We start from the raw sequence: 19,432 nt of genomic DNA, 5'->3' as shown, positions 1-19,432 counted from the left end.
CGTGCTTACGCCATCACGGCGCTACGCGTTGATCAGACGTAACTAAATGATGATGATGATGGATGCAAACTACTGCGATATATTGATAAATTATACGTCTTTGGTCCCCAGGGGGGAAAAAAAACATCGCATTTGGAATAAATCTGGATATAAAAAGAATCGAGATCAATTGATTCATTAAGTAGCGGACGAAATGATTTATTATTTTCTAAGTTTTATTTTAATACCAGGCGTAAGTACTCGATCCCAGAGAAATGTTTTGTCAATGACAGACGCTAGCAAATGTTAGTTAAAGTCATGGCTTTGGTCAAACAAAGTTATTTTATTGCGGGTCGTTTCTCCAGCAACCACCGGTGGTTGAATCCCAAATGCAACCAACATGTAAGTACATCTACTTGACCGATAATCACTTAAATGTCTCTCTTTGTTTTTACAATGTTTATACTAGCTAACTAGCTAACTAAGTATGGCTAATGCTAACAAAACCAGCTCCCTAGCTGATTAGATCCTCCTTGGCCGCTGGCCTCGGGTTACTGATTTAGCAGAGGCATCATGTGTAGCTAGATAATATCCGGTCCGTGTGTAGGTGTACGCCGTCAGCGGACTGACCACAGCGGCCAGGTCATCCCAGACACAGAAGGACCGCAAGAAGGAGCTGTCCGATGACGGGCCCGGCCTCCAGGACTTTATATCCGGGGAGCTGTCTGAGAAGAACAACTGGGAGGAGTACAGGGGTAACCTGAAGAGACAGAAGGGAGAGAGGTGGGGGGAATAGAGGTTCCTTTGTATATGATGCTTCCTAAACGGTACTCTATTCCCTATGTAGTGCACTACTTTCGACTCTGACCCCATGGGGCTCTGGTCAAGATTTTGGGAATAAGATGGAACGGGACCTATGTGTGTATCTAAACAATTTGTCTGCACTACCTATTCCCTATATACAGTTTATTTTAATAGAACCATTTTACGGATCACTGCACCTGTTCATAGCCCATCTGTATACAGCCCATCTAACTACCTCATCCCCATACTGGTATTTATTTATCTTGCTCCTTTTCACCCCATTATCTCTACCTGCACATTCATCTTCTGCCGATCTACCATTCCAGTGTTTAATTGCTATATTGTAATTACTTCACCACCATGGCCTATTTATTGCCTTAACTCCCTAATCTTACATTTGCACTCACTGTATATAGACTTTTCCTATTGTGTTATTGACTGCATGTTTGTTTATTCCGTGTGAAATAAAACTCTTGAGTCCGTTGAACACAGGACCGTGTCCGTCCACTAACCAATGTCTGGGTGACTGTTGTGATAGGCTGAGACTTCCCCCGTGGCTGAAGACTGAGATTCCTATTGGCAAGAACTACAACAAGCTGAAGAACACCCTGAGAGACCTCAACCTGCACACGGTGAGTTGGGGTGTGTGTGTGTGTAATGTGTGTGTGTGTGTGTGTCATGCAAACCCAATCAAAACTAGAGACCCTTTTCAAGTATGTTTCGTTCTCGTGTTTTCATGTTGTTTAGGTGTGTGAGGAGGCCAGGTGTCCTAACATTGGGGAGTGTTGGGGAGGAGGGGAACATGGTACGGCTACAGCTACCATCATGGTGAGTTTACTAGGAGACCAGGTGTCCTAACGTTGGGGAGGAGGGGAACATTTACCTCTCACATTGACTTGTATATCTGACAACTCAACCACACGTACTGACATACGCATGTCTCTCTGTCTGTCTCTCTCTCTCGCGCTCTCTCTGTCTCTCTCTCTCTCTGTCTCTGTCTGTCTCTCTCCCTCTGTCTGTCTGTCTGTCTGTCTCTCTGTCTCTCTGCCTCTCTCTCTCTCTCGCTCTCTCTCTCTCTGCCTCTCTCTCTCTGTCTCTGTCTCTCTGTAGTTGATGGGGGACACATGTACCCGTGGCTGTAGGTTCTGTTCTGTGAAGACAGCTCGTCAGCCCTCTCCCCTGGACCCAGATGAGCCCTATAACACAGCCAAGGCCATCGCTGCCTGGGGGCTAGACTATGTGGTTCTGACCTCTGTGGACAGAGACGGTAGTAACTCAGACATCTCCTTCTGTTTCTCTCCCTTTTTATATACAGGGGGGCAAAAAAGTATTTAGTCAGCCACCAATTGTGCAAGTTCTCCCACTTAAAAAGATGAGAGAGGCCTGTCATTTTCATCATAGGTACACTTCAACTATGGTGTGAAATACGTTTTCATTTTAATTTCACCTTTATTTAACAAGACAGTTAAGAACCACATCCTACTCCGGCCAAACCCGGACGACGCTGGGCTAATTGAGCGCCGCCCTACGTGACTCCCAATCACAGCCGGTTGTGATACAGCCTGTATTCGAACCAGGGTCTGTAGTGACGCCTCTAGCACTGAGATGCAGTGCCTTAGACCGCTGTGATACAGCCTGGAATCGAACCAGGGTCTGTAGTGACGCCTCTACCACTGAGACCACTGTGATACAGCCTGGAATCAAACCAGGGTCTGTAGGTGACGCCTCTAGCACTGAGACGCAGTGCCTTAGACCGCTGCGCCACTCGGGAGCCGTGACTCAAATATCTCTTTTCGTTCTCTGTTGTCTTGTTCCATTAGTCTCCCCTCTCCAGGTCCACTTCCTGTTTATTTCTCCTAGACACAGGATAGCCATGGCATCCACCGTCCAATGTAACGCTTTCTCTGAACGTCTGCTGTTGATGTGAATCTTGTCTGACTGACGTCAGTGACCTTAACGACCTGCCTGTCGACTGATTGGTTAATGGGTCGTTGTGTTTGACAGATATCGCTGACGGAGGGGCGGAGCATTTTGCCAAGACCGTCTCCAACCTGAAGGAGAGGTACTCATCCATCCATTCAGCCATTAATTAATTCATCCATCCATCATTCATCCTTTCAGCCATTAATTAATTCATTCATCCTTTCAGCCATTAATTAATCCATCCATCCATCATTCATCCTTTCAGCCATTAATTAATTCATTCATCCTTTCAGCCATTAATTAATTCATTCATCCTTTCAGCCATTAATTAATCCATCCATCCATCATTCATCCTTTCAGCCATTAATTAATCCATTCATCCTTTCAGCCATTAATTAATTAATCCATCCATCCATTCATCATTCATCCTTTCAGCCATTAATTAATTCATCCATCCATCCATTCATCATTCATCCTTTCAGCCATTAATTAATCCATTCATCCTTTCAGCCATTAATTAATTCATCCATCCATCCATTCATCATTCATCCTTTCAGCCATTAATTAATTAATCATTCATTCATCATCCTTTCATCCATCCATCCATCTGTCTGTATATGACTGACTTATTAAACCCCTTTGCCTTCTGACTAAATGTTGTTGTCTCATCCAGGAAGTCCCAGATCATGGTGGAATGGCTGACCCCTGATTTCAACCACTTGGCCTTCTGACTAAATGTTGTTGTCTCATCCAGGAAGTCCCAGATCATGGTGGAATGTCTGACCCCTGATTTCAACCACTTGGCCTTCTGACTAAATGTTGTTGTCTCATCCAGGAAGTCCCAGATCATGGTGGAATGTCTGACCCCTGATTTCAACCACTTTGTCTTCTGACTAAATGTTGTTGTCTCATCCAGGAAGTCCCAGATCATGGTGGAATGTCTGACCCCTGATTTCAACCACTTTGTCTTCTGACTAAATGTTGTTGTCTCATCCAGGAAGTCCCAGATCATGGTGGAATGTCTGACCCCTGATTTCAACCACTTTGTCTTCTGACTAAATGTTGTTGTCTCATCCAGGAAGTCCCAGATCATGGTGGAATGTCTGACCCCTGATTTCAACCACTTGGCCTTCTGACTAAATGTTGTTGTCTCATCCAGGAACTCCCAGATCATGGTGGAATGTCTGACCCCTGATTTCAACCACTTGGCCTTCTGACTAAATGTTGTTGTCTCATCCAGGAACTCCCAGATCATGGTGGAATGTCTGACCCCTGATTTCCGAGGAGATCTGGCAGCGGTGGAGAAGATCGCCCAATCAGGGCTGGACGTTTACGCCCACAATGTGGAGACCGTCCGCGAGCTGCAGAGGTACGGGCCCTGACCCTTACGTGACCCTATACCCTATACAGGGGACTACGTTTGACTCGGGCCCATAGGGAACAGGGGGGTCGTTAGGGGATGCAGACTATAAAGCATGGCTACACTGTTAGGACCCTGGTCAATATACCTCCACCTGTCTGTCTGGTCTCAGAATAACTATACCTGTCTGTCTGGTCTCAGAATAACTACCTGTCTGTCTGGTCTCAGAATAACTATACCTGTCTGTCTGGTCTCAGAATAACTATACCTGTCTGTCTGGTCTCAGAATAACTATACCTGTCTGTCTGGTCTCAGAATAACTATACCTGTCTGTCTGGTCTCAGAATAACTACCTGTCTGTCTTGTCTCAGAATAACTATACCTGTCTCTGTCTACCTGTCTGTCTGGTCTCAGAATAACTATACCTGTCTGTCTGGTCTCAGAATAACTATACCTGTCTGTCTGGTCTCAGAATAACTACCTGTCTGTCTTGTCTCAGAATAACTATACCTGTCTCTGTCTACCTGTCTGTCTGGTCTCAGAATATCTACCTGTCTGTCTGGTCTCAGAATAACTAAACCTGTCTGTCTGTCTGTCTGTCTGTCTGTCTGTCTGTCTGTCTGTCTGTCTGTCTGTCTGGTCTCAGAATAACTCTACCTGTCTGTCTGGTCTCAGAATAACTCTACCTGTCTGTCTGGTCCATCAGGCTATTTCTCAGCAGCTTCTCTCTCTCCCTGACCTGCTCCACTGTGAACCCAATGAAAGGAAACACCTTCAGCTGTAGCCTGGGTTCCAGTCTGTTTCTCCCTGACCTTCAGCTGTAGCCTGGGTTCCAGTCTGTTTCTCCCTGACCTTCAGCTGTAGCCTGGGTTCCAGTCTGTTTCTCCCTGACCTTGAGCTGTAGCCTGGGTTCCAGTCTGTTTCTCCCTGACCTTCAGCTGTAGCCTGGGTTCCAGTCTGTTTCTCCCTGACCTTCAGCTGTAGCCTGGGTTCCAGTCTGTTTCTCCCTGACCTTCAGCTGTAGCCTGGGTTCCAGTCTGTTTCTCCCTGACCTTCAGCTGTAGCCTGGGTTCCAGTCTGTTTCTCCCTGACCTGCTCCACTGTGAACCCAATGAAAGGAAACACCTTCAGCTGTAGCCTGGGTTCCAGTCTGTTTCTCCCTGACCTTCAGCTGTAGCCTGGGTTCCAGTCTGTTTCTCCCTGACCTGCTCCACTGTGAACCCAATGAAAGGAAACACCTTCAGCTGTAGCCTGGGTTCCAGTCTGTTTCTCCCTGACCTTCAGCTGTAGCCTGGGTTCCAGTCTGTTTCTCCCTGACCTTCAGCTGTAGCCTGGGTTCCAGTCTGTTTCTCCCTGACCTTCAGCTGTAGCCTGGGTTCCAGTCTGTTTCTCCCTGACCTTCAGCTGTAGCCTGGGTTCCAGTCTGTTTCTCCCTGACCTGCTCCACTGTGAACCCAATGAAAGGAAACACCTTCAGCTGTAGCCTGGGTTCCAGTCTGTTTCTCCCTGACCTTCAGCTGTAGCCTGGGTTCCAGTCTGTTTCTCCCTGACCTGCTCCACTGTGAACCCAATGAAAGGAAACACCTTCAGCTGTAGCCTGGGTTCCAGTCTGTTTCTCCCTGACCTTCAGCTGTAGCCTGGGTTGCAGTCTGTTTCTCCCTGACCTTCAGCTGTAGCCTGGGTTCCAGTCTGTTTCTCCCTGACCTTCAGCTGTAGCCTGGGTTCCAGTCTGTTTCTCCCTGACCTTCAGCTGTAGCCTGGGTTCCAGTCTGTTTCTCCCTGACCTTCAGCTGTAGCCTGGGTTCCAGTCTGTTTCTCCCTGACCTTCAGCTGTAGCCTGGGTTCCAGTCTGTTTCTCCCTGACCTTCAGCTGTAGTCTGGGTTCCAGTCTGTTTCTCCCTGACCTGCTCCACTGTGAACCCAATGAAAGGAAACACCTTCAGCTGTAGCCTGGGTTCCAGTCTGTTTCTCCCATCATTCCAGTGCTCGTCATGACACCGAGTACAAGGAGTGGAATGTTAACACAACAGGTTCTGGATTCCAGGCTACTTCTATTTTTCTTCATGGATTCCCCAGTGAACCATATTTCCCCCCCCCCCCCCCCCCCATGGTGCAGTACACTTCCTGTCCACCAGGTAGGGGGAAGGAGACGGTGAATTTGCTGTGAAGGAACTGTCTTTGTTAAGAGGCTGTAATACCGACTCTGACCAGCAGGTGGCAGCAAAACGCCCCCATTTAAAAAAAATAGAAACTTGACTGTTGGACCACGTCTATCCTATACACTAACCTTCATATAATGGACTCTGGTCCATCTTAGTGCACTTCATAGGGAATAGGGATGCAGTTCAAATGAAGTGCACTTCATAGGGAATAGGGTGCACTTCATAGGGAATAGGGTGCACTTCATAGGGAATAGGGTGCACTTCATAGGGAATAGGGTGCACTTCATAGGGAATAGGGTGCACTTCATAGGGAATAGGGTGCACTTCATAGGGAATAGGACGCAGTTCAAATGAAGTGCACTTCATAGGGAACAGGGCACCATTTGGGACTGGATTCAAAGGTTTTTGCAGTTCACCTGAATACAGATCGGCACCAGAGGAACCGTCGAGTCTGAATATATTGTCCGTAACTTACTGACAGAAAATAAATCATTTATATTTTCTTTTCATGACCTTTTGACCCCACAGACACGTCCGTGATCCGCGGGCGAACATCGACCAATCCCTGAATGTCCTGCGTCATGCCAAGGCCGTCAGACCAGACATTCTCACCAAGACCTCCATCATGTTGGGTCTCGGAGAGACGGACCGGCAGATTTATAACACACTGACCGGTACACACACACACACACACACACACACACGTCTGGGAGAGACGGACCGGCAGATTTATAACACACTGACTGGTACACAAACACACACGTCTGGGAGAGACGGACCGGCAGATTTATAACACACTGACTGGTACACACACACACACACACACACACACGTCTGGGAGAGACGAACAGATAATATATATTTGTAACCAGTAACGGTGTTGTTGTTGTTGTTGTTGACAGAGCTGAGAGAGGCAGGAGTGGATTGTCTAACACTGGGACAGTACATGCAGCCCACCAAACGCCACCTCAAGGTACAGCACACACACACACACACACACACACAGAGCCAACCATCCAGGCAGCAGGATTTCAGTTCAGAATAACTGTGTGTGTGGTGTGTGTGTGTGTGTGTGTGTGTGTGTGTGTGTGTGTGTGTGTGTGTGTGTGTGTGTGCAGGTGGAGGAGTACGTAACTCCTGAGAGGTTTGGCCACTGGGAGGAGGTGGGGAAGGAGATGGGATTCGTCTACACAGCCAGCGGACCCTTAGTGCGCTCCTCATACAAAGCAGGTGAGACACACGGATACACAGACACGGAGAGACACACACAGACACAAGGAGACACACGGATACACAGACACGGAGAGACACACACAGACACAAGGAGACACACGGAGACACAGACACGGAGAGACACACACAGACACAAGGAGACACACGGAGACACAGACACGGAGAGACACACACAGACACACGGAGACACAGACACGGAGAGACACACACAGACACAAGGAGACACACGGAGACACAGACACGGAGAGACACACACAGACACAAGGAGACACACGGAGACACAGACACGGAGAGACACACACAGACACAAGGAGACACACGGATACACAGACACTGAGAGACACACACAGACACAAGGAGACACACGGAGACACAGACACGGAGAGACACACAGACACAAGGAGACACACGGAGACACAGACACGGAGAGACACACACAGACACACGGAGACACAGACACGGAGAGACACACACAGACACAAGGAGACACACGGAGACACAGACACGGAGAGACACACAGACACAAGGAGACACACGGAGACACAGACACGGAGAGACACACACAGACACAAGGAGACACACGGAGACACAGACACGGAGAGACAGACACAAGGAGACACACGGAGACACAGACACGGAGAGACAGACACAAGGAGACACACGGAGACACAGACACGGAGAGACACACACAGACACAAGGAGACACACAGAGACACAGACACGGAGAGACACACACAGACACAAGGAGACACACGGAGACACAGACACGGAGAGACACACACAGACACAAGGAGACACACGGAGACACAGACACGGAGACACACACAAGGAGACACACACAGACACAAGGAGACACACGGAGACACAGACACGGAGAGACACACACAGACACAAGGAGACACACGGAGACACAGACACGGAGAGACAGACACAAGGAGACACACGGAGACACAGACACGGAGAGACACACACAGACACAAGGAGACACACGGAGACACAGACACGGAGAGACACACACAGACACAAGGAGACACACGGAGACACAGACACGGAGAGACACACACAGACACAAGGAGACACACGGAGACACAGACACGGAGAGACACACACAGACACAAGGAGACACACGGAGACACAGACACGGAGAGACACACACAGACACAAGGAGACACACGGAGAGACACACACAGACACAAGGAGACACACGGAGACACAGACACGGAGAGACACACACAGACACAAGGAGACACGGAGACACAGACACGGAGAGACACACACAGACACAAGGAGACACACGGAGACACAGACACGGAGACACACACAGACACACGGAGACACACAGACACGGAGAGACACACACAGACACAAGGAGACACACGGAGACACAGACACGGAGAGACACACACAGACACAAGGAGACACACGGAGACACAGACACGGAGAGACACACACAGACACAAGGAGACACACGGAGACACAGACACGGAGAGACACACACAGACACACGGAGACACAGACACGGAGAGACACACACAGACACAAGGAGACACACGGAGACACAGACACGGAGAGACACACACAGACACAAGGAGACACACGGAGACACAGACACGGAGAGACACACACAGACACAAGGAGACACACGGATACACAGACACGGAGAGACACACACAGACACAAGGAGACACACGGAGACACAGACACGGAGAGACACACAGACACAAGGAGACACACGGAGACACAGACACGGAGAGACACACACAGACACACGGAGACACAGACACGGAGAGACACACACAGACACAAGGAGACACACGGAGACACAGACACGGAGAGACACACACAGACACAAGGAGACACACGGAGACACAGACACGGAGAGACACACACAGACACAAGGAGACACACGGAGACACAGACACGGAGAGACAGACACAAGGAGACACACGGAGACACAGACACGGAGAGACAGACACAAGGAGACACACGGAGACACAGACACGGAGAGACACACACAGACACAAGGAGACACACAGAGACACAGACACGGAGAGACACACACAGACACAAGGAGACACACGGAGACACAGACACGGAGAGACACACACAGACACAAGGAGACACACGGAGACACAGACACGGAGACACACACAAGGAGACACACACAGACACAAGGAGACACACGGAGACACAGACACGGAGAGACACACACAGACACAAGGAGACACACGGAGACACAGACACGGAGAGACAGACACAAGCAGACACACGGAGACACAGACACGGAGAGACACACACAGACACAAGGAGACACACGGAGACACAGACACGGAGAGACACACACAGACACAAGGAGACACACGGAGACACAGACACGGAGAGACACACACAGACACAAGGAGACACACGGAGACACAGACACGGAGAGACACACACAGACACAAGGAGACACACGGAGACACAGACACGGAGAGACACACACAGACACAAGGAGACACACGGAGACACAGACACGGAGAGACACACACAGACACAAGGAGACACACGGAGACACAGACACGGAGAGACACACACAGACACAAGGAGACACACGGAGACACAGACACGGAGAGACACACACAGACACAAGGAGACACACGGAGACACAGACACGGAGAGACACACACAGACACAAGGAGACACGGAGAGACACACACAGACACAAGGAGACACACGGAGACACAGACACGGAGACACACACAGACACACGGAGACACACAGACACGGAGAGACACACACAGACACAAGGAGACACACGGAGACACAGACACGGAGACACACACAGACACACGGAGACACACAGACACGGAGAGACACACACAGACACAAGGAGACACACGGAGACACAGACACGGAGAGACACACACAGACACAAGGAGACACACGGAGACACAGACACGGAGAGACACACACAGACACAAGGAGACACACGGAGACACAGACACGGAGAGACACACACAGACACAAGGAGACACACGGAGACACACACACACAAGGAGACACACACAGACACAAGGAGACACACGGAGACACAGACACGGAGAGACACACACAGACACAAGGAGACACACGGAGACACAGACACGGAGAGACACACACAGACACAAGGAGACACACGGAGACACACACAAGGAGACACACACAGACACAAGGAGACACACGGACACACAGACACGGAGACCCACACAGACACACGGAGACACACAGACACGGAGAGACACACACAGACACAAGGAGACACACGGAGACACAGACACGGAGAGACACACACAGACACAAGGAGACACACGGAGACACAGACACGGAGAGACACACACAGACACAAGGAGACACACGGAGACACAGACACGGAGAGACACACACAGACACAAGGAGACACACGGAGACACAGACACGGAGACACACACAGACACACGGAGACACACAGACACGGAGAGACACACACAGACACAAGGAGACACACGGAGACACAGACACGGAGAGACACACACAGACACAAGGAGACACACGGAGACACAGACACGGAGAGACACACACAGACACAAGGAGACACACGGAGACACAGACACGGAGAGACACACACAGACACAAGGAGACACACGGAGACACAGACACGGAGAGACACACACAGACACAAGGAGACACACGGAGACACAGACACGGAGAGACACACACAGACACAAGGAGACACACGGAGACACACACAAGGAGACACACACAGACACAAGGAGACACACGGAGACACAGACACGGAGAGACACACACAGACACAAGGAGACACAGACACGGAGAGACACACACAGACACAAGGAGACACACGGAGACACACACAAGGAGACACACACAGACACAAGGAGACACACGGAGACACAGACACGGAGACACACACAGACACACGGAGACACACAGACACAGAGAGACACACACAGACACAAGGAGACACAGACACGGAGAGACACAAGGAGACACACGGAGACACAGACACGGAGAGACACACACAGACACAAGGAGACACACGGAGACACAGACACGGAGAGACACACACAGACACAAGGAGACACACGGAGACACAGACACGGAGACACACACAGACACACCGAGACACACAGACACGGAGAGACACACACAGACACAAGGAGACACACACACAAGGAGACACACACAAGGAGACACACACAGACACAAGGAGACACACGGAGACACAGACACGGAGAGACACACACAGACACAAGGAGACACACGGAGACACAGACACGGAGAGACACACACAGACACAAGGAGACACACGGAGACACAGACACGGAGACACACACAGACACACGGAGACACACAGACACAGAGAGACACACACAGACACAAGGAGACACACGGAGACACAGACACGGAGAGACAGACACAAGGAGACACACGGAGACACAGACACGGAGAGACACACACAGACACAAGGAGACACACGGAGACACAGACACGGAGAGACACACACAGACACAAGGAGACACACGGAGACACAGACACGGAGAGACACACACAGACACAAGGAGACACACGGAGACACAGACAAGGAGACACACACAGACACAAGGAGACACACGGAGACACAGACACGGAGAGACACACACAGACACAAGGAGACACACGGAGACACAGACACGGAGAGACACACACAGACACAAGGAGACACACGGAGACACAGACACGGAGAGACACACACAGACACAAGGAGACACACGGAGACACAGACACGGAGAGACACACACAGACACAAGGAGACACACGGAGACACAGACACGGAGAGACACACACAGACACAAGGAGACACACGGAGACACACACAAGGAGACACACACAGACACAAGGAGACACACGGAGACACAGACACGGAGAGACACACACAGACACAAGGAGACACAGACACGGAGAGACACACACAGACACAAGGAGACACACGGAGACACACACAAGGAGACACACACAGACACAAGGAGACACACGGAGACACAGACACGGAGACACACACAGACACACGGAGACACACAGACACGGAGAGACACACACAGACACAAGGAGACACAGACACGGAGAGACACAAGGAGACACACGGAGACACAGACACGGAGAGACACACACAGACACAAGGAGACACACGGAGACACAGACACGGAGAGACACACACAGACACAAGGAGACACACGGAGACACAGACACGGAGACACACACAGACACACCGAGACACACAGACACGGAGAGACACACACAGACACAAGGAGACACACACACAAGGAGACACACACAAGGAGACACACACAGACACAAGGAGACACACGGAGACACAGACACGGAGAGACACACACAGACACAAGGAGACACACGGAGACACAGACACGGAGAGACACACACAGACACAAGGAGACACACGGAGACACAGACACGGAGACACACACAGACACACGGAGACACACAGACACAGAGAGACACACACAGACACAAGGAGACACACGGAGACACAGACACGGAGAGACAGACACAAGGAGACACACTGAGACACAGACACGGAGAGACACACACACACACAAAGAGACACACGGAGACACAGACACGGAGAGACACACACAGACACAAGGAGACACACGGAGACACAGACACGGAGAGACACACACAGACACAAGGAGACACACGGAGACACACACAAGGAGACACACACAGACACAAGGAGACACACGGAGACACAGACACGGAGAGACACACACAGACACAAGGAGACACACGGAGACACAGACACGGAGAGACACACACAGACACTAGGAGACACACGGAGACACACACATGGAGACACACACAGACACAAGGAGACACACGGAGACACAGACACGGAGACACACACAGACACACGGAGACACACAGACACGGAGAGACACACACAGACACAAGGAGACACACGGAGACACAGACACGGAGAGACACACACAGACACAAGGAGACACACGGAGACACAGACACGGAGAGACACACACATACACAAGGAGACACACGGAGACACAGACACGGAGAGACACACACAGACACAAGGAGACACACGGAGACACAGACACGGAGACACACACAGACACACGGAGACACACAGACACGGAGAGACACACACAGACACAAGGAGACACACGGAGACACACACAAGGAGAGACACACACAGACACAAGGAGACACACGGAGACACACACAAGGAGACAGACACAGACACAAGGAGACACACGGAGACACAGACACGGAGACACACACAGACACACGGAGACACACAGACACGGAGAGACACACACAGACACAAGGAGACACACTGAGACACAGACACGGAGAGACACACACAGACACAAGGAGACACACGGAGACACAGACACGGAGAGACACACACAGACACAAGGAGACACACGGAGACACAGACACGGAGAGACACACACAGACACAAGGAGACACACGGAGACACAGACACGGAGACACACACAGACACACGGAGACACACAGACACGGAGAGACACACACAGACACAAGGAGACACACGGAGACACAGACACGGAGAGACACACACAGACACAAGGAGACACACGGAGACACAGACACGGAGAGACACACACAGACACAAGGAGACACACGGAGACACACACAAGGAGACACACACAGACACAAGGAGACACACGGAGACACAGACACGGAGAGACACACACAGACACAAGGAGACACACGGAGACACAGACACGGAGAGACACACACAGACACAAGGAGACACACGGAGACACACACAAGGAGACACACACAGACACACACAGACACGGAGAGACACACACAGACACAAGGAGACACACACAAGGAGACACACACAGACACAAGGAGACACACGGAGACACAGACACGGAGAGACACACACAGACACAAGGAGACACACACAGACACAAGGAGACAGACAGACACGGAGAGACACACACAGACACAAGGAGACACACGGAGACACAGACACGGAGAGACACACACAGACACAAGGAGACACACGGAGACACAGACACGGAGACACACACAGACACACGGAGACACAAGGAGACACACACAAGGAGACACACACAGACACAAGGAGACACACACAGACACGGAGAGACACACACAGACACAAGGAGACACACGGAGACACACACAAGGAGACACACACAGACACAAGGAGACACACGGAGACACAGACACGGAGAGACACACACAGACACAAGGAGACACACGGAGACACAGACACGGAGAGACACACACAGACACAAGGAGACACACGGAGACACACACAAGGAGACACACACAGACACAAGGAGACACACACAGACACGGAGAGACACACACAGACACAAGGAAACACACACAAGGAGACACACACAGACACAAGGAGACACACGGAGACACAGACACGGAGAGACACACACAGACACAAGGAGACACACACAGACACAACGAGACACAAGGAGACAGACAGACACGGAGAGACACACACAGACACAAGGAGACACACGGAGACACAGACACGGAGAGACACACACAGACACAAGGAGACACACGGAGACACAGACACGGAGACACACACAGACACACGGAGACACAAGGAGACAGACAGACACGGAGACACAAATATGGATACTACTAATCAGAGTAGATTCATTCACCTCCTTATAAATAAAAACTCAGATTAACTCACTCCACCTTCTCCACTCCTCTCATTCTCCACTCTTCTCATTCACCACTCCTCTCATTTTCCACTCCTCTCATTCTCCACTCCTCTCATTCTCCACCCCTCTCATTCTCCACCCCTCTCATTCTCCACCCCTCTCATTCTCCACCCCTCTCATTCTCCACTCCTCTCATTCTCCTCTCCTCTCATTCTCCACTCTTCTCATTCACCAATCCTCTCATTCTCCACTCCTCTCATTCTCCACTCCTCTCATTCTCCACCCCTCTCATTCTCCTCTCTTCTCATTCTCCACCCCTCTCATTCTCCACCCCTCTCATTCTCCACTCCTCTCATTCTCCTCTCCTCTCATTCTCCACTCCTCTCATTCTCCACACCTCTCATTCTCCTCTCTTCTCATTCTCCACCCCTCTCATTCTCCACCCCTCTCATTCTCCACCCCTCTCATTCTCCACTCCTCTCATTCTCCACTCCTCTCATTCACCACTCCTCTCATTCTCCACTCCTCTCATTCTCCACTCCTCTCATTCTCCACTCCTCTCATTCTCCTCTCCTCTCATTCTCCTCTCCTCTCATTCTCCTCTCCTCTCATTCACCACTCCTCTCATTCTCCTCTCCTCTCATTCACCACTCCTCTCATTCTCCTCTCCTCTCATTCACCACTCCTCTCATTCTCCTCTCCTCTCATTCTCCACTCCTCTCATTCTCCTCTCCTCTCATTCTCCACTCCTCTCATTCTCCACCCCTCTCATTCTCCTCTCTTCTCATTCTCCACCCCTCTCATTCTCCACCCCTCTCATTCTCCACCCCTCTCATTCTCCACTCCTCTCATTCACCACTCCTCTCATTCTCCACTCCTCTCATTCTCCACTCCTCTCATTCTCCACTCCTCTCATTCACCACTCCTCTCGTTCTCCTCTCCTCTCATTCTCCACTCCTCTCATTCTCCACTCCTCTCATTCACCACTCCTCTCATTCTCCTCTCCTCTCATTCTCCACTCCTCTCATTCTCCACCCCTCTCATTCTCCTCTCATTCTCCACTCCTCTCATTCTCCACCCCTCTCATTCACCACTCCTCTCATTCTCCACTCCTCTCATTCTCCACTCCTCTCATTCTCCACTCCTCTCATTCTCCTCTCCTCTCATTCTCCTCTCCTCTCATTCTCCTCTCCTCTCATTCACCACTCCTCTCATTCTCCTCTCCTCTCATTCACCACTCCTCTCATTCACCACTCCTCTCATTCTCCACTCCTCTCATTCTCCTCTCCTCTCATTCTCCACTCCTCTCATTCTCCACCCCTCTCATTCTCCTCTCTTCTCATTCTCCACCCCTCTCATTCTCCACTCCTCTCATTCTCCACTCCTCTCATTCACCACTCCTCTCATTCTCCACTCCTCTCATTCTCCACTCCTCTCATTCTCCACTCCTCTCATTCACCACTCCTCTCGTTCTCCTCTCCTCTCATTCTCCACTCCTCTCATTCTCCACTCCTCTCATTCACCACTCCTCTCATTCTCCTCTCCTCTCATTCTCCACTCCTCTCATTCTCCACCCCTCTCATTCTCCTCTCATTCTCCACTCCTCTCATTCTCCACCCCTCTCATTCTCCACTCCTCTCATTCTCCACCCCTCTCATTCTCCACTCCTCTCATTCTCCACCCCTCTCATTCTCCTCTCCTCTCATTCTCCACTCCTCTCATTCTCCACCCCTCTCATTCTCCTCTCTTCTCATTCTCCACCCCTCTCATTCTCCACCCCTCTCATTCTCCACCCCTCTCATTCTCCACCCCTCTCATTCTCCTCTCTTCTCATTCTCCACCCCTCTCATTCTCCACCCCTCTCATTCTCCTCTCTTCTCATTCTCCACCCCTCTCATTCTCCACCCCTCTCATTCTCCACCCCTCTCATTCTCCACCCCTCTCATTCTCCACCCCTCGCATTCTCCACCCCTCGCATTCTCCACCCCTCGCATTCTCCACTCCTCTCATTCTCCACTCCTCTCATTCTCCACTCCTCTCTTCTCATTCTCCACTCATTCTCCACTCCTCTCATTCTCCACTCCTCTCATTCTCCACTCCTCTCATGCAACACCCCTCTCATTCTCCACTCCTCTCATTCTCCACCCCTCTCATTCTCCACACCACTCCTCTCATTCTCCACCCCTCTCGTTCTCCACCCCTCTCGTTCTCCACACCAGGTGAGTTCTTCCTGAAGAATCTGTTAGAGAAGAGGAAGGCAGCGGCAGAATAACCTGATCACCTGGACTCACCTTTACCTGAATCCTGACGTCTCCTCCTTTCAGATTCCTCTCTCCCTCCATAAAGCTACTCTAGATACACTGTATTACAATATAATATACTACAATATAAAGTTCTCCAATCCAGAATATGAGCTACTACAGGACTCTGTTCATGTTGATGTCTCGTTCTGTACATTATAACCAGTGATGTAGTGGGGGGTAATAGCCTGGGAAGACAAAGGGGGGGTAGATACCCTGGGAAGACAAAGGGGGGGGGGTAATAGCCTGGGAAGATAAAGGGGGGGTAATAGCCTGGGAAGATAAAGGGGGGGTAATAGCCTGGGAAGATAAAGGGGGGGTAATAGCCTGGGAAGATAAAGGGGGGGGGGGGTAATAGCCTGGGAAGATAAAGGGGGGGGGTAATAGCCTGGGAAGATAAAGGGGGGGGTAATAGCCTGGGAAGATAAAGGGGGGGGTAATAGCCTGGGAAGATAAAGGGGGGGTAATAGCCTGGGAAGATAAAGGGGGGGTAATAGCCTGGGAAGATAAAGGGGGGGTAATAGCCTGGGAAGATAAAGGGGGGGTAATAGCCTGGGAAGATAAAGGGGGGGTAATAGCCTGGGAAGATAAAGGGGGGTAATAGCCTGGGGAGATAAAGGGGGGTAATAGCCTGGGAAGATAAAGGGGGGTAATAGCCTGGGAAGATAAAGGGGGGTAATAGCCTGGGAAGACAAAGGGGGGGGGGGGGGGGGTAATAGCCTGGGAAGACAAAGCCTGGGAAGGGGGGGTAATAGCCTGGGGAGATAAAGGGGGGTAATAGCCTGGGGAGATTTAGGGGGGTAATAGCCTGGGAAGATAAAGGGGGGTAATAGCCTGGGAAGATAAAGGGGGGTAATAGCCTGGGAAGACAAAGGGGGGGGGGGTAATAGCCTGGGAAGACAAAGGGGGGGGTAATAGCCTGGGGAGATAAAGGGGGGTAATAGCCTGGGGAGATAAAGGGGGGTAATAGCCTGGGAAGATAAAGGGGGGTAATAGCCTGGGAAGATAAAGGGGGGTAATAGCCTGGGAAGATAAAGGGGGGTAATAGCCTGGGAAGACAAAGGGGGGTAATAGCCTGGGAAGATAAAGGGGGGTAATAGCCTGGGAAGATAAAGGGGGGTAATAGCCTGGGAAGATAAAGGGGGGTAATAGCCTGGGAAGACAAAGGGGGGTAATAGCCTGGGAAGATAAAGGGGGGGTCGACCTCCACTCCACCACTGGCTATAGATGTATGATTCATATCAGTCAGCAACACACACATTCACACAGTCAACCTGAGTTGACCAACGCATCAGGAGGGCAGAGGGGGACAACTTAAGGTTGGACAATACGGGGGGACTGATTTAAGTGGGACACCCATGGTGTGTGCAGGAGGAAGGTGTTGGGGGGGGGGGGGGGGGTTCAGTGGTTGTTGGAATGGCAGTCCCATCCCAGATGCCATCCTATTCACTACTAGTAGTCCACTATATAGGGAATAGGGGGCCAGTAGTCCACTATATAGGGAATAGGGGGCCAGGAGTCCACTATATAGGGAATAGGGGGCCAGTAGTCCACTATATAGGGAATCGGGGGCCATGAGTCCACTATATAGGGAATCGGGGGCCAGGAGTCCACTATATAGGGAATAGGGGGCCAGGAGTCCACTATATAGGGAATAGGGGGCCAGTAGTCCACTATATAGGGAATAGGGAGCCAGGAGTCCACTATATAGGGAATAGGGGGCCAGTAGTTCACTATATAGGGAATAGGGGGCCAGGAGTCCACTATATAGGGAATCGGGGGCCAGGAGTCCACTATATAGGGAATAGGGGGCCAGTAGTCCACTATATAGGGAATAGGGGGCCAGGAGTCCACTATATAGGGAATAGGGGGCCAGTAGTCCACTATATAGGGAATCGGGGGCCATGAGTCCACTATATAGGGAATAGGGGGCCAGGAGTCCACTAT

The 19,432-nt window shown here is 50.9% G+C and overlaps 1 protein-coding gene across 1 annotated transcript; it reads left to right on the top strand.

Moving 5' to 3' along the window:
• The first annotated feature begins 79 nt into the window (after positions 1–79).
• LOC139419152 (lipoyl synthase, mitochondrial-like) lies at positions 80–17,686 on the top strand. The gene is made up of 11 exons (XM_071169127.1): positions 80–381; positions 587–762; positions 1,322–1,415; positions 1,531–1,611; positions 1,894–2,050; positions 2,788–2,845; positions 3,947–4,075; positions 6,757–6,902; positions 7,131–7,201; positions 7,347–7,458; positions 17,405–17,686. Exons 1-11 carry the CDS (start codon positions 283–285, stop codon positions 17,455–17,457), a joined length of 1,176 nt encoding a protein of 391 aa, XP_071025228.1. The 5' UTR covers positions 80–282; the 3' UTR covers positions 17,458–17,686.
• Positions 17,687–19,432: the final 1,746 nt, after the last annotated feature.

Source organism: Oncorhynchus clarkii, chromosome 10, assembly GCF_045791955.1.
Source record: "Oncorhynchus clarkii lewisi isolate Uvic-CL-2024 chromosome 10, UVic_Ocla_1.0, whole genome shotgun sequence".
NCBI classification, from domain to species: domain Eukaryota; kingdom Metazoa; phylum Chordata; class Actinopteri; order Salmoniformes; family Salmonidae; genus Oncorhynchus; species Oncorhynchus clarkii.
The sequence above is the reverse complement of the archived record's forward strand: the minus strand, read 5'-3'. Positions and strand labels throughout refer to the sequence as shown.